The 25,982-nt window shown below is 44.8% G+C and overlaps 1 protein-coding gene across 2 annotated transcripts in view; it reads left to right on the top strand.

Moving 5' to 3' along the window:
- LOC137347340 (NHS-like protein 3) overlaps positions 1 to 25,982 on the top strand; it is a 302,906-nt gene that overhangs the window by 82,136 nt on the left and 194,788 nt on the right. Inside the window, exon 1 of one of the 2 annotated variants that reach the window (XM_068011797.1) lies at positions 19,261 to 19,408. The exons of the other annotated variant lie outside the window; for it this stretch is intronic. Coding sequence (XP_067867898.1) covers positions 19,315 to 19,408 — 94 coding nt within the window. The 5' untranslated portion in view covers positions 19,261 to 19,314. Of the gene's footprint in view, positions 1 to 19,260; positions 19,409 to 25,982 lie in introns of those variants that run through there. 2 annotated transcript variants of the gene reach the window in all.

The raw sequence follows: 25,982 nt of genomic DNA, 5'->3' as shown, positions 1-25,982 counted from the left end.
TAGGCAGATGGTCAAAAGTTTGGTCAAAGAGGTAGGTTGTAAGGAGCATCTTAAAGGAGGCAAGAGAGGTGGAAAGGTTTAGGGAGGGAATTCCAGAGCTTAGGGCTTTGGCAACTGAAGGCACAGCCACCAATGGTAGAAAGATTAAAATCGGGGATACTCAAGAGGCCAGTATTAGAGCAGCAGAGATCTTGGAGGGTTGTGGGGCTGGAGGAGATTACAGACGAGGGAGGGACGAGGCCATGGAGGGATTTAAAAACAAGGATGAGAATTTTAAAATCGCTGTATTGCTTAACCAAGAGCCAGTGTAGGTCAGGGAGCACAGAGGTGATAGGTGAACGCGACTTGGTGCGAGTTAAGACACGGACAGCTGAATTTTGGATGACCTCAAGTTTATGGATGGTAGAATGTGTGAGGCCAGCCAGGAGTTCGCTGGAGTAGTCAAATCTAGAGGTAACAAAGGCATTGATGAGGGTTTAGCAGCAGATGAGCTGAGGCAGGGGTGGAGTTAGGCAATGTTACAAAGGTAGAAATAGGTGGTCTTAGTGAATGGTGCAAATATGTGGTCAGAAGCTTATCCAGGGGTCAAGTATAACACCGAGATTGCGAAAACTCTGGTTCACTCTCAGACAGTTGCCAGGGAGAGGGTTGGAATTGGTAGCTAGGGAACATGGTTTACAGTGAGGACCAAAGACAATGGCTTTGGTGTTCCCAATATTTAATTATTCTAACTTGATTTGAGTAGGATAATTCAGGTCAAAATTATCAAGCCATTAAAATATGCTTTGCAGAACTGAAAAAAAAGTTGAAATGTGGATTTATATTTCCCTCAGGTCTGAATCCTAGTCCCACCCAGCAAATCCCTGCTTAACCATATTTAAGTGTGGGATGGTGCATTTTGGTAGGAAGAATAAAAAGGTCCCATACTCTTTGGAAAAAGAGTCTAAATGGGGGAGAGGAGCAGAGGGATCTGGGGATAGAGATACTTTTTCTCTTTTTTCTTTTGGGCCTCCTTATCTCGAGAGACAATGGTTACGCGCCTGGAGGTGGTCAGTGGTTTGTGAAGCAGCGCCTGGAGTGGCTATAAAGGCCAATTCGAGAGTGACCGGCTCTTCCACAGGTGCTGCAGATAAAATTGGTTGTCGGGGCTGTTACACAATTGGCTCTCCCCTTGCGCCTCTGTCTTTTTTCCTGCCAACTACTAAGTCTCTTCGACACGCCACACTTTAGCCCCGTCTTTATGGCTGCCCGCCAGCTCTGGCGAACGCTGGCAACTGACTCCCACGACTTGTGATCAATGTCACAGGATTTCATGTCGCGTTTGCAGACGTCTTTAAAGCGGAGACGTGGACAGCCGGTGGGTCTGATACCAGTGGCGAGCTCGCTGTACAATGTGTCTTTGGGGATCCTGCCATCTTCCATGCGGCTCACATGGCCAAGCCATCTCAAGCGCCGCTGACTCAGTAGTGTGTACAAGCTGGGGATGTTGGCCGCCTCGAGGACTTCTGTGTTGGAGATACGGTCCTGCCACCTGATGCCAAGTATTCTCCGGAGGCAGCGAAGATGGAATGAATTGAGACGTCGCTCTTGGCTGACATATGTTGTCCAGGCGTCGCTGCCATAGAGCAAGGTACTGAGGACACAGGCCTGATACACGCGGACTTTTGTGTTCCGTGCCAGTGCGCCATTTTCCCACACTCTCTTGGCCAGTCTGGACATAGCAGTGGAAGCCTTACCCATGCGCTTGTTGATTTCTGCATCTAGAGACAGGTTACTGGTGATAGTTGAGCCTAGGTAGGTGAACTCTTGAACCACTTCCAGAGCGTGGTCGCCAATATTGATGGATGGAGCATTTCTGACATCCTGCCCCATGATGTTCGTTTTCTTGAGGCTGATGGTTAGGCCAAATTCATTGCAGGCAGCCGCAAACCTGTCGATGAGACTCTGCAGGCACTCTTCAGTGTGAGATGTTAAAGCAGCATCGTCAGCAAAGAGGAGTTCCCTGATGAGGACTTTCCGTACTTTGGACTTCGCTGTTAGACGGGCAAGGTTGAACAACCAGCCCCCTGATCTTGTGTGGAGGAAAATTCCTTCTTCAGAGGACTTGAACGCATGTGAAAGCAGCAAGGAGAAGAAAATCCCAAAGGTGTGGGTGCGAGAACACAGCCCTGTTTCACGCCACTCAGGATAGGAAAGGGGTCTGATGAGGAGCCACCATGTTGAATTGTGCCTTTCATATTGTCATGGAATGAGGTGATGATATTTAGTAGCTTTGGTGGGCATCCGATCTTTTCTAGTAGTCTGAAGAGACCACGTTTGCTGACGAGGTCAAAGGCTTTGGTGAGATCAATAAAAGCAATGTAGAGGGGCATCTGTTGTTCACGGCATTTCTCCTGTATCTGACAAAGGGAGGACAGCATGTCAACGGTCGATCTCTCTGCACGAAAGCCACACTGTGCCTCAGGGTAGACGCGCTCGGCCAGCTTCTGGAGCCTGTTCAGAGTGACTCGAGCAAAGACTTTCCCCACTATGCTGAGCAGGGAGATTCCACGGTAGTTGTTGCAGTCACCGCGGTCACCTTTGTTTTTATAGAGGGTGATGATATTGGCATCGCGCATGTCCTGAGGTACTGCTCCCTCGTCCCAGCACAGGCATAGCAGTTCATGTAGTGCTGAGAGTATAGCAGGCTTGGCACTCTTGATTATTTCAGGGGTAATGCTGTCCTTCCCAGGGGCTTTTCCGCTGGCGAGAGAATCAATGGCATCACTGAGTTCCGATTTGGTTGGCTGTATGTCCAGCTCATCCATGACTGGTAGAGGCTGGGCTGCATTGAGGGCAGTCTCAGTGACATCATTCTCACTGGAGTACAGTTCTAGGTAGTGCTTAACCCAGCGGTCCATTTGTTTGTGTTGGTCAGTGATTATGTCCCCTGATTTAGATTTGAGGGGGGCGATCTTCTTGATGGTTGGCCCAAGAGCTCTCTTCATGCCATCATACATTCCTCTGATGTTTCCGGTGTCTGAGGCCAGCTGAATATGACTGCATAGGTGTTGCCAGTAGTCGTTTGCGCAGTGCCTGGCTGTTCTTTGTGCAGTGCTTCTGGCTGCTTTAAGTGCTACGGATGTTAACTCGCTGGGGGCTTTCTTGTAGTTCAACAGTGCAATGCGCTTAGCGGCTATGACAGGTTCCAGCTCTTCATTATGAGATTGAAACCAGTCTGCATTTCTCTTCGCACTTTTGCCGTAGGTGGTCAAAGCTGACTCATAGATGGCGTCTCTGATGTGGGCCCACTTGGTCTCAGCATCCCCTGTGGGAGTGTTTTGAAGGGCTGTTACAAGTGAATTTAGAAATTTTTGTAACAGCTGTGGGTGAGAAATTCTGTTCGTGTTGATGCGCGGGTGGCCCTTCTGCTTGGAATGATGCAACTTCTTTGGTCTGAGTCTAACCTTGCTGCACACCAGGGAGTGGTCGGTGTCGCAGTCCGCACTGTGGAAGCTGCGTGTGATTTGGACACTGTTTAAGGCGGCTCGCCTTGTGACGATGAGGTCTAGCTGGTGCCAACAACGCGATCTTGGGTGCCTCCATGAAACTTGGTGACAGGGTTTAGTGTGAAAGAACGAGTTGGTGATGCAGAGGTTATGATAGGTACACAACTCAAGCAGTCTCTGCCCGTTCTCATTCATCCTTCCAACGCCATAGTGCCCAGAGATACACAATCATTAAAAGCAGCGATGCAGGTTAATAAGGCCATAAAAAAGCAAACAAAGCACTGGGATTCATTTCGAGAGGGCTGGAATTGAAAAGCAGAGAAGTTATGTCAAACTTACATAGAACCTTGGTTCGACCACATTTAAAGAACTGTGAAATATTCTGGTCTCTATATTATGAAAAGAATATAAATGCTCTGGAGAAGATGCAAAAAAGGCAAGGATGATAAAAAACTGAAAGATTATAATATCAGGAAAAAGGGAACAGTCTGGGGCTCTTTTTCTAGAAAAGGGAAGGGTGAGGGGATGATCTGATTGAGGTCTTTCAGATTATCATAGGGTTTGATTGGGTAGACATAGAGAGATGTTTCCACTTGATGGACAGACCAAAACTAGAGACCATATGCATGAGAGAGTCACAATAAATCCAATTATGAATTCAGAAGAAACGTCTTTACCCAGAGAGTGGTGAGAATGTGGAGCCGCTAGCATAGTTATACTTAATGGAAGCTGGTAAACACATGAGGGAGAAAGAAATCGAAAGATATGACATAGAAACATAGGAGCAGGAGTAGGCCATTCGGCCCTTTGAGCCTGCACCGTCATTCAATATGATCATGGCTGATCGTCCAAACTCAGTACCCTGTTCCCACTTTCTCCCCATATCCCTTGGTTCCTTTAGCCCTAAGAACTATATCCAACTCTTTCTTGAATATATTTAATGATTTGGCCACAACTGCTTTCTGTGGTAGAGATAGGGCTTGATGAAGAGGGGTGGGGGGAGGCTCAGGTGGATCATAAACACCAGCACAGATCAGTTGGGCCGAATGGCCTCTTTCTGTGCCGTAAATGCTCTGTAATCACGGTTCTATTATGATTAAATGAGACAGAGGAACCGTATCTGCCTCATTACCCAAAGATAAAACCCTGAAGTGACTTTATCAACAAGTATTCATGTAAATAATACCTGCTTTCTATGCCTCGTTTATTCTTTAAAAAGTAGATTTTATTCTGAGTTAATTTTTAAAAGACATTTACTATGTGCTGGGTGACGTTCTGCTCATTACTGCAGGATGAAGCCCTATAAGGACTTAAAAACTGAGCCAACATTTACCCACAGCCAAAGGTCACCCATAGGGGAGTTGTCCATTTCTTTTCCATTGGCGTCAAGCAGGTAATGTAAATTTCTGCAGATGGTGGCCAGGACTCCAGCTGACTTCTTAGCAAATTTCATCTGACAGCAGGACAGGCTGGAGTCCACGTAGGGTGTGCCAGTTCTTCACAAGGATTAATCATAAAAGAACTATTTCACCAGTGCCAGGAGTCAAACCAATGATCCACCTGGTAAAAACCAAACACCCAACTACTCGATCACAGGAACACTTAAAACTATTGTAAAAAATATATGCTGTCTGAAAAAAAAGCTTGTCATCAATCTTTTCAAAAAGTTCATGCCTCTTTAATAACCTGAAACTGAATGATCATTTACAGAAGTATAAAAGCTGAGAGCTCTGTATAATTGTTTTATAGAGAGTAAGTGACTGAGAACATTGTAATGTTTAAAAATGAATCACTGAGTTAAACTAAACTGAACAATTGGCTTGTGAGCTATTTAGTCTGGATGAGAGAAAGTGCTTTATTTTTCATTAAAAGCTTTGGTGCTGATATTTGCTTTAGGTTACTGGAGTGTATACATAGCTGCTTGGGAATGTGGCTGTAAGCTATTGGGATAAGTTTAAATGATCAAAAGCTCCATGCGATGTGATGGGATCTGCACTGTTAGAATGGGATGGATATTATCCATCGAGACAACAAGGCATGTTAATTGTTTGATGATGTTTGGGGATCAGAAGAGGGTATATTTTCTGGCCAGCACTCTCCCTGTATGAAGGCACTAATCATTTGGACAGGAACAGCACCAGACCAGAAAATATTCACAAGTTTTCACCATGAGGTGAGGTGGATGAGGTGGGAATCATGATGGAATACATTGTCCACAGAAGGAATGGGCTTGAATCGGAGTAATGGCTTGTTCTCGACTATTTTTATTAGTGAGCAGTTCCAATAGTAATTCATGGGCATGAGCACCGGAAATTACACCCATATTTTTAATGTGGAATAATAATGGCAACTGTATGAAAATCATCCCGCTCTGCCCACTGATTGGGCTCTTCCCAGCTCCCACCAGATACTGGTTCTACACTAGGGTTGGAATTGTACATCATGCTATTGGCTGGAAGGACCAGCTGGAAAAGATGGTTTGATGAATCAGGCAGGACTGACTCCATGATCAGTGCCAGTGCCAACTGTGGTGAGGGGTAGAAGGAGAAGCGAGATGTGGGAGGATTAGCAACGTAGACCAGATGGAGGAGTTGATTGCCTGTATCTGGGAAGAGGGGTGAAGGGAAGGGATGGAAGTTTATCAGGATGGTAGAAAATGCAAGGATTACCATGCTGAAAGGAGGACTAGAGGATCAGTACGAATGTGGGGGAAAGGAAAGGACCATCATGGACTAGCGGAAGAGTGTGTGTGTGCACGGAAAGGGAGTGGATTGTCAGGATGAATTGAGAGGCAGGAGGGGAAGAGGGCCAGATTGAGCTGGCTGGGGTTGGGAAAGCTCCACTGTGAATTGGAGGGGAGGGGATGGGAGAGACGAGGATAAGGAGAAGGGTTAATTAATAATTTTAAAAGAATGTAATATTCAATAAAAGCCCAAGTTAAGAACCAGGTTTTACAACAGAGAAAACCAACACATTTCCGCAGCTGCTCATAAATTTTTCACAAGAAATCAAGGAAAATGCAATTTTCGCCACAATCTTTCATTTTCTAGTGGCCCCAGTAATGAGAGAAATAAGCCATGCTTAGTACTAACACAGGCATAAAGCAATCCAAATCTAAGAATATTTACATCTGACTGTCTGGTGTTTACTTGGAATGATTTGTAACTAGAGTCCCACATGGTATTACCTACAGCCTCTCGTGCCTACCTGTTCGCTTTGTACCTGAGTTCCCCATACCTTCTTGCTAGGTGCCTGTGACCACCTGCAGTCTGGTGCCCTTCTGGTCCATCTGGTTTTTAACTGGAGCCCCTTCAGCCACGCACCTCTTCGTTTCTTAGTAGCTACAAAATATAATTCCATTACACCATGGCTTGAAAAACATGGTTCTCAGAAAATGCAGTGGTTTGGTTTTGAAGGAGTTAATAGATTATCACTTGGAATATACAGCACAAGCATCCATGTGACCACCTGCAGTCTGGTGCCCTTCTGGTCCATCTGGTTTTTAACTGGAGCCCCTTCAGCCACGCACCTCTTCGTTTCTTAGTAGCTACAAAATATAATTCCATTACACCATGGCTTGAAAAACATGGTTCTCAGAAAATGCAGTGGTTTGGTTTTGAAGGAGTTAATAGATTATCACTTGGAATATACAGCACAAGCATCCATGTGGCATGTGATGATTACATCAGAAGGTTCAGATTACTTCAATCACAATGAACATAAAACAATGTTTCCAGACGATGAGAGGTTTCCGGAACAATCTAACATACCTCTATGTGTATGAAGGATTTCACTTTTTAATCACCTGTCTGGACATGCTCTCATCTTGGCAATAATAGTTCAGAAATGAATCTGTTTTTGGAACTGAAACTGCACCTTTTAAGGTCTTGCAGCTTATTAGTTGAAGGCTGCAGAAAGAATTTTGCATTTTATTTCAAAATCTATTCGCAAAATAACAAATGTGGAAAACTGGTTCTTCTCCTTTCTGTAGCTATACGCTGTTCTGTTCAGTATTAACATCAAAATGTTTTATGCAGCTTCTTACCGATATAAAAGTTTGCATATTTCTCTGGTCGCTGTGGAGGGAGAGGTTAAATTCAAAACTGTGGAAGAGAAAAACAAATTTAAAGCATCAACACGGGATAGAGGACCAAAAAAAGCAGGAAAGAAATCCCTTCTCTCACACTGACACGTCACGATTTAATTAGAGCAGAATTATAACTCCAAAGCATTTTTTAAGTAGAGTGTAAGATTGTTGTAAATTCTCACATTTAAGTTCCAAACTCTCAGCATGCATTCAAATGTTACAATCAGTCAGCTGTATGACCTCATCCTTACAGTTTCTTCCCAAGTGCAGGCCTCCGTGTGCAGTACAACAACAACAACTTATACTTATATAGCACCTTTAATGTAGTAAAATGTTCTAGGGTACTTCACAGGAGCAATATGGAATAAAATATGACACCAAGTCACATAAGTTGAGCAATGATATTGATTCAAATAGGTATATAGATTTTTAGTAATTGATCCATCAATATAAAATTGAGACACAAACATTTATCTAAACATCTTGCAGCCTGAGACATTCTGCACAATTGCCCCAGAGCTGTGCCATAAAACAGCAAGACTTCAACTTCAAATTTGCCCCGAGAACACAGTGCACCATCATTGTGTTCTCTGTAAAGTGTTACAGAGTGACCTGTCTGTGTGGTTTTGATTAGTTCAGGAGAGGCTTTGAACTTAAGGTTGGATCATGAAGAGGGGAGGTAGCCTCCGAGCGACCTTGCTGGAGACGGGCTCTGACCAGCATTGGCTACCGCCCTGCAGCGGCAGGAAGCTAATTAGGAAAATTAAATCCCCACGTGGGCAAATTGGTGACATTGCTGGGATCTTCCTGACGGCAGACGGGGCCCCCCGCTGAGGCTGAAGCCCAGCTGTTGCCTGGAGGTGGCCTCCTGGTGCCAGGCCAGGGGCTAGTGAGGCCTCCTTTAAATCACTACCCCCCCACCACTCCCCAGAGCTGTGGGCATCATAGGACCACAGCTGCATCTGCAGGCCAGCTGTGGAGGGGTTCTCTCTATAATGACTGCCTGGCAGCTGTGGCCTCACATTTTTTACATGATTATAATTCTTCAGAGGGAGCCTCCATCTTGAGGTATCCTCATGTTCTCCTACCTACATTGGCAGCACCCACCTCTCATGGTGGGCTGCTGGCCGTATATCACTCCTATTGGACCTGCTAGCACATTGCTCTGCCTGCCACCCTTAACTGAATGGGGGTATCAGAGGTGGCTTCTTAATTGGCCTCCTTTGGGAAGATCACGACCAATGTCCCACCACTGCCACTTCTGGGTTCCAGACCTGGAATTGAGGCCGATATTGGGGTGCCGATGATCTCGGCAAATGCAGCCCTCCATCTAGTGGCTTTACTGATGGTCATAATTAGGGGTATTCAATCATTCATCTCCCTGAATACCAAATTTGTGACTATTTGCTTGTGAACTCAGCACTGTTAATGGGTTACTTGTGCCTGGTAATGTTTTTGCTCTTTGTGAAGCCATTGTAGATCATTCAACAGTTTGAATTCATAATGTCAATGGAGATCATTAAGAATTGTAAATCCAGAATGTCAGTAGAGGTCATTGAAAAGAGTGAGTACTATTGATAATACTTCTTCTTTGGCCTCCTTATCTCGAGAGACAATGGATACGCGCCTGGAGGTGGTCAGTGGTTTGTGAAGCAGCGCCTGGAGTGGCTATAAAGGCCAATTCTAGAGTGACAGACTCTTCCACAGGTGCTGCAGAGAAATTTGTTTGTCGGGGCTGTTACACAGTTGGCTCTCCCCTTGCGCCTCTGTCTTTTTTCCTGCCAACTACTAAGTCTCTTCGACTCGCCACACTTTAGCCCTGTCTTTATGGCTGCCTGCCAGCTCTGGCGAATGCTGGCAACTGACTCCCACGACTTGTGGTCAATGTCACAGGATTTCATGTCGCGTTTGCAGACGTCTTTAAAGCGGAGACATAGACGGCCGGTGGGTCTGATACCAGTGGCGAGCTCGCTGTACAATGTGTCTTTGGGGATCCTGCCATCTTCCATGCGGCTCACATGGCCAAGCCATCTCAAACGCCGCTGACTCAGTAGTGTGTATAAGCTGGGGATGTTGACCGCCTCGAGGACTTCTGTGTTGGAGTTACGGTCCTGCCACCTGATGCCAAGTATTCTCCGGAGGCAGCGAAGATGGAATGAATTGAGATGTCGCTCTTGGCTGACATACGTTGTCCAGGCCTCGCTGCCATAGAGCAAGGTACTGAGGACACAGGCCTGATACACTCGGACTTTTGTGTTCCGTGTCAGTGCGCCATTTTCCCACACTCTATTGGCCAGTCTGGACATAGCAGTGGAAGCCTTACCCATGCGCTTGTTTAATTCTGCATCGAGAGACAGGTTACTGGTGATAGTTGAGCCTAGGTAGGTGAACTCTTGAACGACTTCCAGAGCGTGGTCGCCAATATTGATGGATGGAGCATTTCTGATGTCCTGCCCCATGATGTTCATTTTCTTGAGGCTGATGGTTAGGCCAAATTCATTGCAGGCAGCCGCAAACCTGTCGATGAGACTCTGCAGGCACTCTTCAGTGTGAGATGTTAAAGCAGCATCGTCAGCAAAGAGGAGTTCCCTGATGAGGACTTTCCGTACTTTGGACTTCGCTCTTAGACGGGCAAGGTTGAACAACCTGCCCCCTGATCTTGTGTGGAGGAAAATTCCTTCTTCAGAGGACTTGAACGCATGTGAAAGCAGCAGGGAGAAGAAAATCCCAAAAAGTGTGGGTGCGAGAACACAGCCCTGTTTCACACCATTCTGGATAGGAAAGGGCTCTGATGAGGAGCCACCATGTTGAATTGTGCCTTTCATATTGTCATGGAATGAGGTGATGATACTTAGTAGCTGAATACAATGCTGAAAATCATAAACTCAACATTTATGGGAGGTCTGCTGCTGCCATTTTAACAGAGGGCAGCAGACTGGCTAGGCAATAAGTGACACAAAAATAAAACCTCATTCTTTAAATGCAGCTGATACAGAAAAGTACCTGGGTGGAGATAACAAAGACTGTAATACAAGCAAGAGGCTCAAATAGCATTGTCAAACTGCAAAGTGAGGTTTGAGAGGATCGCAGCCTGAAATTTAAGATTGTGTTGCATCTTTGCAATGTGCAATTCAAGCCAGCTGTTGTTATAAATACAGCTTACGTTTTATGTTGAAATTTCAATTAAAATTCAACTCATTTCCTGTGAGCTTATGGCCTGCAAATGCCTGCTTTTCCTTGGGGTCAGTGACAGGAATAAGTGTGGGCACCCTTAATAATAAACACTTTGATAGACATTGTTACACAACTTTTCTTCCCTCATTGTATGTCAGGAAAATACTCAGAATCACAATTTTATCATCCATCAGCCTCATCTCAATGTAACCATATAAGGATATTGTGGCTATTAATTACATGATAAAATGTTTCCTCTGTTTTGCTAAGGTGCTTGAACTGCCTCTTGCATTAATAATTATTAATATCATACAGAGTGACTGCTATAAATTGAGCAACAATAAAAGAGACAAAGAACTCTATTAGAATCTGCATTTTTATGATTTAAACATCTTTATTATATATTTTTAATATGATTACTCTGTGACCACATCTATTGACATTACATCTATTATGAAGACGCCACTGGTGAAAGTATGAGTATTGTTGGGGGCTAATCCCAATGATCTGACAGGCTGAGAAAATGCAGCTTTCCAGCCTTCCCTTCAGGAGCATTAACTTGCTCCTTCTGGAATGATTTGTAGAATACTGCACTTTTGTACATGGCATTAGTAACACTGCTGTAATCAACATTAATTTTAAATAGTCGCTTCAGTCAATCTACCTGAGCTACTAATACTGAAGACCCCGCTAATGGAAGTAAATTAAAACAGTGGCTGCGTTAACTAGCCACCTGCCTTAAATAATACATTTGGGTTTTTCTGAAGACTGCCTATTTCATAAAGGCTTTAGCTTATGTTATCAATTAGCTCTCTGCATTTGTACAAACTCCCCTTGTTTTATATTTTGCAATTTGTTAAATAACGTTATCGGCATTAATGAATGAACTATCCTGAAATTGAATTGAATTCAAGTATGTTTCAGGTCCCTGCTATTGTTACCAAAAGTGCCCCAAACTATTATACATGAAAGAATCACTGCTTCCAGGTCCAGCAACCCATTTTCTCTCCGTACCTAATATAAACCCCTAGGTGTTAGACAGATGCCCTCCAGTTATTTAGAGTTCTCTTCAACCTGGTTGCCTGATGATGGTGAAATCCTTCAATTAAAGGCTTTGTTGTTCTCTGCACTTTCCCCAACAAATGCTTTGCTTCAGTGCCCTAAGTTTTCCCTGGTAGATGTTCTAGGCTCTAGGATTAATGCTTCATATTATCTTTAACTTCTTATTCAGACTTCTGAAGTCAGCATTTCACACTTCCTCTCCAATGGATACATCAGGCCCCATATGGAAGAGAACTCTTTCTTCGGTAGATACACAGACACCAACTTACCTGAACTATTCATCTGGACAAACTCCTGGTGCATATATATAAATCTATATACACATATATAACATACATATATATGGCAAAACTTTTCTGTTTTAATTTTTGTCAGTAAAAACATGTACAGGCATTTTAAATATCAAAAATCAGACTGAGCAACAAATCATAATTTTAAACAAATTAATAGTAGAACTTTTTTACAAATTAAAAGCTATATTATACAAAATTGCCCATTTCTGAGGTGTTGTGAAAAACCATGGCGTAATCTACATTTTTATTAAGAATAAAGCAAGAAGGTCATTTGGGAGTAATAAAAGAAAAATACTGCAGATGCTGGAAATCTGAAATAAAACCAGAAAGTGCTGGAAAAACTCAGCAGGTCAGGCAGCATCTGTGGAGAGAGAAACAGAGTTAACGTTTCAGATGTGTGACCTTACATCAGCATTCTAATTAAAATGAACTGGAAACTGATTTGGTTCTAACTAAGTTCCAAATCAGGATGATGTGTGACTTGGAGGGGAACTTGCAGGTGGTGATGTTCCCATGCATTTGCTGCCCTTGTCCTTCTAGTTGGTAGAGGTCGCGGGTTTGGAAGGTGCTGTCGAAGGAACCTTGGTGCATTGCTGCAGTGCATCTTGTAGATGGTACACACTGCTGCCACTGTGTGTCAGTGGTGGAGGGAGTGAAAGTTTGTGCATGGCGTGCCAATCAAGCAGGCTGCTTTGTCCTGGATGTTGTCGAGCTTCTTGAGTGTTGTTGGAGCTGCACCCATCCAGGCAAGTGGAGAGTATTCCATCACACTCCTGACTTGTGCCTTGTAGATGGTGCACAGGCTTTGGGGAGTCAGGAGGTGAGTTACTCGCTGCAGAATTCCTAGCCTCTGACCTGCTCTTATAGCCATGGTATTTATATGGCTACTCCAGTTCAGTTTCTGGTCAATGGTAACCCCCAGGATGTTGATAGTGGGGGATTCAGCGATGGTAATGCCATTGAATGTCAAGGGGAGATGGTTAGATTCTCCCTTGTTGAAGATGGTCATTGCCTGGCACTTGTGTGGCGCAAACATTACCTGCCACTTATCAGCCCAAGCCTGGATATTGTTCAGGTCTTGCTGCATTTCTACACGGACTGCTTCAGTACCTGAGGAGTCACAAATGGTGCTGAACATTGTGCAATCATCACGAACATCCCCACTTCTGACCTTATGATTGAAGGAAGGTCATTGATGAAGCAGCTGAAGATGGTTGGGCCCAGGACACTACCCTGAGGAACACCTGTAGTCTCTGCAGTGGGAATATTGGATGGAACATCATTACCAGGTCACTCTATCAGTATCCAAATGCTGCAGCAACAATGGCACTTGTGCTAGACAGGGATCAAATGACATGATCTGCCCCATCAATCTAGTGCCTATAAAATTAGAAAACTAGCGAGGAAGAGAGTACAGTTACCAAGGATCGAACTTTGGGAGTCTCCAGAGGTAGTGGTTCAGTGGTGGCGTTGGGAAGAGAAGCCATGGCAGGTGATAGGAAAGAATGGAACCAGGCAAGGACAGTCCCACTCAGCTGCGTAAAGAAGTAGGGTGTTTGCAGGAGGATGGTGTGGTCAAAATGTTGTAGACAGGTTCCGAAGAATGAGGAGGAATTTTGCACATGGTTACAATCACACAGGATATCATTTGCTTTACTGGGGTCAAGGACACCAGAGGTGGAGGTAAGTGTGTGATTATGCAATTCGTTAGCTGCAGAATTATTGTGGTGAACAGAGGGTCAAAGGTGAGACAGTTAGGAGTTTGAGAGTGCCGTTGTAAAGTGATTTGGGGAAGAGTTGTTCCAAGTGTGGATGCAGAAGGAAGTGGGGTTGGAAGCAACGCGCTTTCTAATTTTTTTGCAGTGCGCAGGCGATTTGTTTAAATGTATGGCTCCATTAATTTTTTTGTGCAGCTGCACACATGCAGTAACTTAAAGGGGTCGACTGCCTGGGTGGGAACTTTCAGGTTGCTGTGCAGCCACGCGGCCACTTAGCTGAGAGGGAAGATTAGTTGGAAGGGAGACATGAGTGAATAGGATACGAGAAAATGATTAGGGGTGGCCTCATCAGTGATTGAGACCATGTGAGATGGCAAGGCTGATGGAACGCAGAAGAGGAGATCTCAATGAGAAATTCAATGTGAGCTTTGGCTGGACAGTGGAGAATGAAGATTTTAAACGAGAGGCAAGAGGGTGGAACAAGATGAGGTGTTCAAAGGAGAAGAAGGTGTCAGAGGGTAAGATTTGTCAGGGTTAATTAGCATGGTTAATACGGTGAAGAATCAGGCTACATTGGAATCACATTGTAGGCAATTACATCTTCACACTTTTATAATTTATAAGATGTGACTGAAATGTTTTTGTTTGTTGCTGTTCCTGTTTCCTAGAGCGGAAGCAGGAGTAGAGAAATAAATAACCGAGAGAAAGCAAGCGAGAGTGAGAAGTGTCGACAGAAATGTAACTTTTAAAAGAAAACTCATTGGAGCAAATCCTGTATCTACTGCAGTAAACAACACTGTAATATTTCTTCTGTTTATCCCATGATACTCCAGTTTTCAGCAATAAAGGGCTTGTGTTACCAGTAATGGCACTTGGTGGACATGAATGTTTGATAGTCTGTTTACTTTATTACGTCAATTTTCCTTTAAAAATTGAACCAGACTTTGGAAGGAATAGCAGCTACAAGCGGGCGAATTACAAATCTATGACCATCTGAATCACTTGATTGGGTTAGTCTTTAAATTCCCAATGTAATGGATAATTTTACACAGTAAAATCTATGGCAGATTAAAGTGACATATTATACATTTTTGGGACCAATCCGTGCATCTCTAGGAAATGCTGAAACTATTTGATGTGGATTGTCTCACGATTAATTTTGAACTATGTTACCAAAGCAACATACCTGCTGATTATTGTTAATCATGGGAATATCCGCATTCGGGGTAGAATTTTTTTTTTTATTCATTCATGGGATGTGGGCGTCACTGGCCAGGCCTGCATTTATTGCCCATCCCTAATTGCCCTTGAGAAGGTGGTGGTGAGCTGCCTTCTTGAACCGCTGCAGTCCATGTGAGGTAGGTACACCCACAGTGCTGTTAGGAAGGGAGTTCCAGGATTTTGACCCAGCGACAGTGAAGGAACAGTGATATAGTTCCAAGTCAGGATGATGTGTGACTTGGAGGGGAACTTGCAGGTGGTGGTGATCCCATGCATCTGCTGCTCTTGTCCTTCTAATTGGTAGAGGTCGCAGGTTTGGAAGGTGCTGACTAAGGAGCCTTGGTGCATTGCTGCAGTGCATCTTGTAGATGGTACACACTGCTGCTACTGTGCGTCGGTGGTGGAGGGAGTGAATGTTTGTGCATGGTGTGCCAATCAAGCAGGCTGCTTTGTCCTGGATGGTGTTGAGCTTCTTGAGTGTTGTTGCAGCTGCACCCATCCAGGCAAGTGGAGAGTATTCCATCACACTCCTGACTTGTGCCTTGTAGATGATGGACAGGCTTTGGGGAGTCAGGAGGTGAGTTACTCGCCTCAGGATTCCTAGCCTCTGACCTGCTCTTGTAGCCACGTTATTTATATGGCTACTCCAGTTCAGTATCTGGGGGATTCAGCGATGGTAATGCCATTGAATGTCAAGGGGAGATGGTTAGATTCTCTCTTGTTGGAGATGGTCATTGCCTGGCACTTGTGTGGCATGAATGTTACTTGCCACTTATCAGCCCAAGGCTGGACATTGTCCAGGTCTTGCTGCATTTCTACACGGACTGCCTCAGTATCTGAGGAGTCACGAATGGTGCTGCACATTGTGCAATCATCAGCGAACATCCCCACTTCTGACCTTATGATTGAAGGAAGGTCATTGATGAAGCAGCTGAAGATGGTTGGGCCTAGGACACTACCCTGAGGAACTCCTGCAGTGATTTCCTGGAGCTCAGATGATTGACCTCCAACAACCACAACCATCTTCCTTTGCGCTAGGTATGACTCCAGCCAGCGGAAGGTTTTCTCCCTGATTCCCATTGACTCCAGTTTTGCTCGGGCTCCTTGATGCCATACTCGGTCAAATGCTGCCTTGATGTCAAGGGCAGTCACTCTTACCTCACCTCCTTGAGTTCAGCTGTTTTGTCCATGTTTGAACCAAGGCTATAATGAGGTCAGGAGCTGAGTGGCCTTGGCGGAACCCAAACTGAGCGTCACTGAGCAGGTTATTGCTAAGCAAGTGTTAATTAATAATTAACATTTTTTATTTGTTCCCCCAATGTTCTCCTTTCCTGAAGAACTTCAGCTGAGGTACAGCTCCAAGGGTAAGGTGACTAGACTTCCTGTTTGAGTGTAAAAAGTGAATAGTGCCAAGCTATTTGACTGTGAAGGGCATTTCAGACAAATATGATCCTTCTTGACCGGATTTGTAAACAGTAATTTTCTGGCACAGAAGTCCTTGAAGCGGCCAACATCCCCAGCTTATACACACTACTGAGTCAGCGGCGCTTGAGATGGCTTGGCCATGTGAGCCGCATGGAAGATGGCAGGATCCCCAAAGACACATTGTACAGCGAGCTCGCCACTGGTATCAGACCCACCGGCCGTCCATGTCTCCGTTATAAAGACGTCTGCAAACGCGACATGAAATCGTGTGACATTGATCACAAGTCGTGGGAGTCAGTTGCCAGCATTCGCCAGAGCTGGCGGGCAGCCATAAAGACAGGGCTAAATTGTGGCGAGTCGAAGAGACTTAGTAGTTGGCAGGAAAAAAGACAGAGGCGCAAGGGGAGAGCCAACTGTGCAACAGCCCCAACAAACAAATTTCTCTGCAGCACCTGTGGAAGAGCCTGTCACTCCAGAATTGGCCTTTATAGCCACTCCAGGCGCTGCTTCACAAACCACTGACCACCTCCAGGCGCGTATCCATTGTCTCTCGAGATAAGGAGGCCCAAAAGAATTTTCTGGCAGGTGTCACTGGAAAGCAATCAGGAGCAGGAGGCCTGACTGATTTTCCCCTGGTCCCTAGCCCAGAAAGGCTAATTCGAACCTACCTTCGCCCAGTGAGAATGGGACGTGAGATAGTGTTAGGATCAGGTCGGGTTCATATACCAGACTGAGGATGTCCTGTTTTTGCCAGCTGCCATCTTATCATCACCAGCTTTGGAGTAGGTCGAGGCTCCCACTGCAGGCCAGCGAAGGCCAAGTTTAAATGTAAAGGTTGTGACCTGACGATGTCATTGATGCCACAGTGTGATTTTTATGAGGCCACAGGGAGGTCCACCCGGTGTCAAACCCACCAGAGAAACCTGGCAGGGAGGCAGCAGAGCAGTCAGAAGCAGCCAAGCTAAGTTAGAGATTTCATCCTCTGCATGAGCAGGAAGAAATCCTCAGGCCTCCCTTGCCCGACCCTCCTTCTCCCCCCCGTTAACTCCTCCCCGATACTCTGCCCTCATCTGTCTCTCCTCGCTCACCACCTCATCCTTCTCTCCCCTTTCTCTCCCACCCTCCCTGCCCTCCACCCTCATCTCCCCATTCCCCCTCTGTCTTCCCTAACTCTTGCACCTCCATTTCCCTTCCTTCTCCACTTCCTCCTCCCTCCCTCCTCCTTCCTCCCCTTCCTTCTCATCCATTTCCCCTCTCTCCTTTCTGTTTATCTCTCTCCTCTCCCCTCCCTTCCCAACCCTCTCCCCTCTCCACCTCGTCTCTCTCCCCTCATCTCCCCCTCCCTTTCCCCCTTGTCTCTTCCCCCCATCTCTCCTCTCTCGTCTCCTTGTCTCTCCCCCCGCCCCCTTGTCTCTCCCTTCCTCAAGCAGCAGTTTGGGATCCCCCCACCCCAGCATGTAGCTTGGGGCTGTTCCTTATGTCCCTGGGTTCCGCCAAAAGGCTAGTAGCTCGGAAAGGGAATTGACATCATTCCTGCTGCTTCAAATGGGATACAGATGACCTTGAATTAAAATCATTCAGTTTGTCACTGTGACACATTAAGGGTTGGATCTAGTCGCACTGGCAAGGCTCGCAGCGCCAGGCTGAAAAGGCGAGGGGAACCCCGCCTTGGCCTTTCAGAAACCCCCCCTCCAACCCCCAGCGAGATATAATGACACTCAGGCACTTAAGTGCCCAGCGCCAAGGTCCCTGTCCCTTTAAAGATGGGGATCCTGCCTCCAAGAGCTGCTGACCAATCACAGGGCCAGCAGCTCAGTAGTATCGGCAGCACCAGCAGTTGCCACTGCTGGTCCTACAGGAGGTCTGGGACCCAGGCCCAGTGCTGGAGGCTGGCTCGTCAGGGCCCTGGTGATGGGGTTGTTACTGGAGGGCCCTCCTTGGGCCATAGATTGCCCACAGAGGAGGCTCCCACCTCCAAAGCTTGCAGGGAAGTCACCTCGTTTTACTGGGTGACCTCTCCACATGGTGGAGGCAACCCCCCACCCACAGCCCGCTGCTGGTGTAATTCCATCGGTGGAGCGAAGAGGCCATTAAAGTGGCCAATAAGGCCCCCAACTGGCCTCTGGGTGGGCAGGCCGTCTTCGCCCTCTCCTGCCCCCAACTTACTTGTGGTGCAATGGGAAAGTGGCACACCCTCTGACCACCCTCTCCTCCGCCCCCCCCCATCTCCAGTGTGGGGTGCAGGAGCCCATTAAATTCCACACTAACTCTGCTTCACCCTCCAGAGGCTGCCAGATGTGCGGAGTGTTTCTAATATTTTCTCTTTTATTTTCAGATTTCCTGCGTCTTTTGTTTTTATTTAAATATCTTTCATTTGTTCTATTTATTTTTCTGCTTCAATATCTGTGCATCATCGAGCAGCTGTAGGTGAGAACAGTTGACAATGAAAAATGTTTTTAAAAGTTTGAGCAAGTTGGAGATTATTAAAATTGAAGATTGATAATTTCAACTGAATCTGAGAAATGAGTGAGGAAGAAAACTGTAAAAAGGAGGAAGAAAAACAATAGAAAGGAAGCTGTAGGGAGATAAAACAAGGCAGAGGCTGGCAGGAAAAAAATGGAGGGGAGAGAAAGAGAAGAATTGAATTGGACGAATAGGAGGCAGACTGTTTAACAAGTTCTAGGTAATCCCCTCCCTTTATGCTTCCTACTGGCCACTTTCAATCTGATTGATGCAAGCTCTGTGCCTGCTGCAGCTGGATCTAGTTTCTGGCCTTTTGCCAGGTGTCACCCATTCTGCAGCAATGAAGGAGAGTGTGTGGAGCTCTAGGTACAAGCACACGCAGGATGGGGAATACTCACCACACGAAGAAGGTACAGGGCACAAAGACCAGACCTTTGTGGCACTTTGCTATTGGGCGGCCTGACAAGAAGAAAAAAGGCAAGTCTCTGATTTTGTGTGTGTGTTAAAGTAAACAACAGGCTTTCAGATGGAAAGACTTCAATGGGACTTTTTCTATGTGTATCTCTGCGCGCACTGTTGCTCGTTTGTTCTGCTGGGAGGTAATGTACTATGTAACATATCTGGTGTTACTGCAGTTAAAATGCACTTCTTGTTGTTACCCCTCTGAGCTAGCTGCCTTCATGAGCAGTTCTGGATTTGGAGGGGGTGGGTATTCTAGAGATAGAAACCTCCCTTTGGCTTGGGCACTGTCCCTTATGAGGCTATTACTTGTACAGTACCTGCCTCTGTTGTAGTAAAATAAATTCTGAATTTTTTTAAAGTGACAAGACAGGTTTCATTTGGTTTTGAAATGCACTATATCCAAGGTCACACTCCCTGTCCTGCTCCCCCAGGGAGGCTCGCAATAGGTTTTTTCCTGATTGCTGGTGTTGTAATTGGTAGTCTCATGATTTGTGTGCTGACAGTGTTCTGCATTCAACAACTAAGTGGATCAGAGACCCATGTTTAAGAGAAAGATGTTAGTGTGTTTAACAAGATGCTTGACTATCCCTTGGGAGTCTGGAGCTAGGTTTTTACTGTGTATGTAGTAAGGTTGGAATGAAAGGTAGCTTTGTTTTTGACAGGATTAGAAAACCTGCCTGCACTTGCACAGGTGAAAGTCGAAATGCTGTCTATATAAAAGCTAACAGTGAATTTCAGCAACTAGTCATTTGAACAAGTGCTTGAACATTATTTTTTTCTAATGACCATCTGTTCCCATGAGGGCATTGAAGGTAAAGACATGGCTTGAGGTCAGTATTTCCTATCTGCTGTTTTAAGGCTCCTCTGTTTGTCTACATGTTGCAGATAGTGAATCTTCCCCACCTCTTAACTGAGCTTTATTCTGAAGTATTACATAAGCAGGAGTAGACCATTCGGCCCCTCATTCAAGTGATGTGGGCGTCATTGGCAAGGCCAGCATTTATTGCCCATCCCTAATTGCCCTTGACAAACTGAGTGGCTTGCTAGGCCATTTCAGAGAGCAGTTAAGAGTCAACCACATTGCTGTGGGTCTGGAGTCACATGTAGGCCAGACCGGGTAAAGACGGCAGATTTCCTTCCCTAAAGGACATTAGTGAAGCAGATGGATTTTTACAACAATCGACAATGGTTTTATGGTCATCATTAGACTAGTTTTTTAATTCTAGATTTTTTTAATTAATTGAATTCAAATTTCAACATCTGCCATGGTGGGATTCGAACCCATGTCGCCAAGGCTTTATCATGGGCTTCTGAATTACTAGTCGAGTGACATTATCACTACACTGCTGCCACTCCCCCACCTCCCACCCCCCCCCCGCCCCACTAAAATTTAATACAATCGTGGCTGATCCTTGGCCTCAACTCCACTTTCCCCCGCCCCACTCCCATATGCCTTGATTCCCTGAGAGACCAAAAATCTGTATCTCAGACCTGAATAAATTCAATAGAACATAGAACATAGAAAAATACAGCACAGAACAGGCCCTTCGGCCCACGATGTTGTGCCGATCCTTTGTCCTCTGTCAAGGACAATTTAATCTATACCCCATCATTCTCCTTTATCCATATACCTATCTAAAAGCCGTTTGAAAGTCCCTAAAGTTTCTGACTCAACAACTTCCCCAGGCAAGGCATTCCATGCCCCGACCACTCTCTGGGTAAAGAACCTTCCCCTGACATCCCCCTTATATCTCCCACCCTTCACCTTAAATTTATGACCCCTTGTAACGCTTTGCTCCACCCGGGGAAAAAGTTTCTGACTGTCTACCCTATCTATTCCCCTGATCATCTTATAAACCTCTATCATGTCACCCCTCATCCTTCTCCGTTCTAATGAGAAGAGGCCTAGAATGTTCAGCCTTTCCTCGTAAGACTTATTCTCCATTCCAGGCAACATCCTGGTAAATCTCCTCTGCACCCTCTCCAAGGCTTCCACATCCTTCCTAAAATGAGGCGACCAGAACTGCACACAGTACTCCAAATGAGGCCTTACCAAGGTCCTGTACAGCTGCATCATCACCTCACGGCTCTTAAATTCAATCCCTCTGCTAATGAACGCTAACACCCCATATGCCTTCTTCACAGCCCTATCCACTTGAGTTGCAACTTTCAACGATCTATGCACATAGACCCCAAGGTCTCTCTGCTCCTCCATATGCCCAAGAACCCTACCGTTAACCCAGTATTTTGCATTCAATTGTAATTGGCTAATTACTTCAATGATGAAGCATCCACAACCCTCTGGGTAAAAAAATTCCAAAGATTCACAATACTGAGTGAAAGTATTTCTCATCTCAGTCCTTGTCTTTCCTTACACTGGATTTTAAAATCAAATGGTTATTTCAGAGCTTATGCACTATTTATAGATAAACTCTGTTGTGAAGAAAGCATAAAAGCTGCTTTTCTGCTTGTAAATGATGATCAGTTGCCCTGAACTGAGATGATTATGCACTTTATGCTTTTGACTTGGCTTCACCAATGAGTCATTTTGTATATAATGAAAGGTCTGAATGTTTTCAGAGGTTGTTTATGAAACATGAAAATAGTCTGCCGTAACCCGCAGCAGCGTAGAGCTACATGCCTACTGGGTTTATGAACATACGAATTAGGAGCAAGAATATATTTTCTATATGTACAGGAATATTTTAAAGAAAAAAGACACACTTTACCTCGTGTATTTACAAGTTTATAGCTGCTATAGATATTGTCACTTTGGCATTAATTATGGGCCCTGGGAAAAGGGATTTCCTAATGAGAAGCTTTTAGGCTGCAAACATTTCTCTTGGTCTCTAAGTACTGATTTAAGGTGCTCTGGTAGTGTAGCATATCAGTGTATTCATCTGCTTCGTTTTGTGGTGTGATAGGTTTCTGGGTTTTGTCTGTCTTTTCACTCGGATGAACTGTGGAAAGTTACCAATCGCACAAGGATGAGGGAAGCTGTCCAGACTCGTCAACTGCAGCGACTTTCTTGCACTTCCTGTTGTCTTGATTAAAGCCTGGGAGCAGACACCTGCCAGAAGAAATTGCAAAGATTAAATTCATGCAAATATAGTCAACTGATAATTTAAATCTCAACTAGTGCCTCAATGTAACATTGAGCCGAATAGTAGAATATCTTTGGGAATTAGAAAAAGTTGGGATTTCACTAGTCAGCCAATAAGAATGGCAAGTCAAGTGTTCTGCTAATAGTCTGGATGGTATTACCACTTCTCAGAATTATGCAGCTTCAAAGGAGGCTATTTGACCCAACGTACCTGTACTGTTTCTTTAAAAGAGAAGTCTCATTCCCTGCCCTTTCTCCATACCCCTGCAAATGTTTTCCTTTCAAGTATTTATGAAATTCCCTATTGAAAGTTTTAATTGAATCTGTTTCCACCACCCTTTCAGGCATTGTATTCCAAATCATAAAAACTCTTGTCTCTTGTCTTTTAGCCAATTACTTTAAATATGTGTTCTTTGGTTACCGACCCTTCTGCCACTGGAAACAAAGAACGTAGAACAAAATACAGCACAGAAGGAGGCCATTCAGCCCATCATGTCTGCACTGGCTGAGTAAGCTATCTACCCAAACTAATCCCACCTTCCAGCACCTGGTCTATAGCCCTGCAGGTTACAACACTTCAGGTGCAAGTCCAGGTACCTTTTCAAAGAGTTGAGGGTTTCTGCCTCCACCACTGTTCCTAGCAGTGAATTCCAGACACCCACCACCCTCTGGGTGAAAATTTTTTTCCTCATGTCCCCTCTAATCCTTCTACCAATCACCTTAAATCTGTGTCCCCTGGTAATTGACCTCTCCGCTAGGGGAAACCGGTCCTCCCTGCCTACTCTATCCAGGCCTCTCATAATTTTGTACACCTCTATTAAGTCACCCCTCAGCCTCCTCAATTCCAGGAAAAACAACCCTAGCCAATCCAATCTTTCCTCATAGCTGCAACTTTCAGGCTCTGGCAACATTCTTGTAAATCTCCTCTGTACTCTCCAGAGCAATTATGTCCTTCCTGTAATGTGACCAGAACTGTACGCAATACTCCAGCTGTGACCTAACCAAAGCTCTATACAGCTCCGGCATCACAACCCTGCTTTTTTGTATTCTATACCTCGGCCAATTAAGGAAAGCATTCCATATGCCTTCTTCACCTCTCTATCTACCTGTCCTGCCACCTTCAGGGACCTGTGGACATGCACTCCAAGGTCTCTCACTTCTTCTACCCCTCTCAATATCCTCCCGTTTATTGTATATTCTCAATTTATTTGCCCTCCCCAAATGCATCACCTCACACCTATCTGGATTGAATTCCATTTGTCACTTTTCTGCCCAACCAAACCATTGATATCATTCTGGAGTCCATGACTCTCCTCTTCACAATCAACTACACGGCCAATTTTTATGTCATCAAATTTCCCAATCATGCCTCCCACATTTAAGTCCAAATCATTAATATATACCACAAACGGCAAGGGACCCAACACTGAGCCCTGTGGAATGCCACTGGAAACCACTTTTCATTCACAAAAACATCCGTCGACTGCTACCCTTTGTTTCCTGTCCCTGAGCCAATTCTGGATCCAACCTGCCACATTCCCGTGTATCCCATTGGCTTTCATTTTACTGACCAGTGTCCATGTGGGACCTTGTCAAATGCCTTACTAGAATCCATGTCAACCACACCAACTGTACTACCCTGATCAATCCTCCTTGTTACTTCCTCAAAAAACTCAATCAAGTTAGTAAGACATAACCTTCCCTTAATAAATCCATGATGACTATTCCTGATTAATCCATGCCTTTCTAAGTGGCAGTTTATCCTGTCCCTCAGATTAGATTCTAACAATTTACCCACCACCGTGGTCAGACTGACTGGCCTATAACTACCTGGCTTATCCCTCGCACCCTTTTTAAACAATGGTACAATGTTCACAGACTTCCAATCATCTGATACCTCGCCTGTATCTAGTGAGGATTTGAAGATGATCCTCAGTGCATCTGTTATTTTCTCCCTGGATTCCTTTTCATAGCCTGGGATGCAAAACATCCGGTCCTGGCAATTTATCCACTTTCAGGATGTCAGACCCTCTAGTACTTCCTCTCTCATTATGCTTATCTTGTCTAATATTTCACACTCCTCTTTAACTACAATGTCTGCATCAACCCTCTCCTTTGTGAAGACAGAGACAAAAAACTCATTAAGAACCCTGCCCAAATCTTCTGCATCCACGCATAAGTTCCCCTGGACATCTCTGATAGACCCTACCCTTTCCTTAGTTATCCTCTTGCTCTTAATGTACTGATAAAAACATCTTTGGGTTTTCTTTGATTTTACCTGCCAATATTTTTTCATGTCCACTCTTTGCTTTCCTAATTTCCTTTTTTACTTCACCCCTGCACTTTCTATACTCCTAGGCTTTCTAAAGTATTAAGATATTTGTGATCATAAGCTTTTTTTTTGCTTTAACTTACCCTTTAAGCTTCTAGATAACCAGGGAGCTCTAGATTTGGCAGTACCACCCTTTATCTTATTGGGGACATGTCTACACTGTGCCTGTAGTAACTTGCTCTTGAAGGAGAAACTAACTCATTAAGCTGATCCAAAACTCTGCTGCCTGTAACCTAATTCACACCAATTCCTGTTCACTCATCACCCTTGTTGTCACTGACCTACATTAGTTCCCAGTTAAGCAATGCCTTGATTTTACAATTCCCATCTTTGTTTTCGAATCCCTCCATGACAGAATCCCTCCCTATCTTTGTAATCTCCTCCTGCCCCATGACCCTCCGAAATATCTGTGGTGTTTAATTTTGGCCTTTTATAATCAGCGATGCTCAATCACTCTAACATTGGCGGCTTTGCCTTCAGCTGCCTGGGCCCTAAGCTCTGGAATTCCCTCCCTAAACCTGTCTGGCTCTTCACCTCTCTTTCCACCTTTAAGATCTTCCTTTAAACCTACTTCCTTGACCAAGCTTTTGGCTAACTGATCTAATATTGCCGTGTCTAGCACCTTGGGATGCTGTATTACATTAAAGGCGCTATATAAATACAAATTGTTCGCTATTTTGGATACCTCTATTAAATTAACCTTCTCTGCTCTGAGAATAATCCCTGTCTCTCCACATAACTGAAGTCCCACATCCCTGGTGCCATTCTAGTAAATCTCCACTGCATACTCTCTGGCTTTGTATTCCTTCCTAAAGTGCTGTGCCCAAAATTCAACATGATATTGCAGCTGGGCCTAACCAGTGTTTTATAAAGGTTTAGCATAACTTCCTTGCTTTTGAACTCTGCGTCTATTTATAAAGCCAAGTATCCCGTATACTTTAACAACCTTCTCAACGTGTCCTATTGCAGTCAAAGATTTGTTTATGAACGCACCCAAGTTTCTCTGTCCACTTTCAAATCATACCATTTTGTTTATATTGCTTCTCATTCTTCCTACCTGAACTCATAGGGTGTGAATTTCATTGCTATAGCGCCACTGGAGGTGGTGCTACAGAGGGCTAGTGGTGGGATGTGCTGCACTACCAGCCACTTCT

The sequence above is a fragment of the Heterodontus francisci genome, chromosome 31 (assembly GCF_036365525.1).
Source record: "Heterodontus francisci isolate sHetFra1 chromosome 31, sHetFra1.hap1, whole genome shotgun sequence".
Lineage (NCBI taxonomy): Eukaryota > Metazoa > Chordata > Chondrichthyes > Heterodontiformes > Heterodontidae > Heterodontus > Heterodontus francisci.
This window is presented reverse-complemented; position numbering and strand designations above follow the sequence as displayed.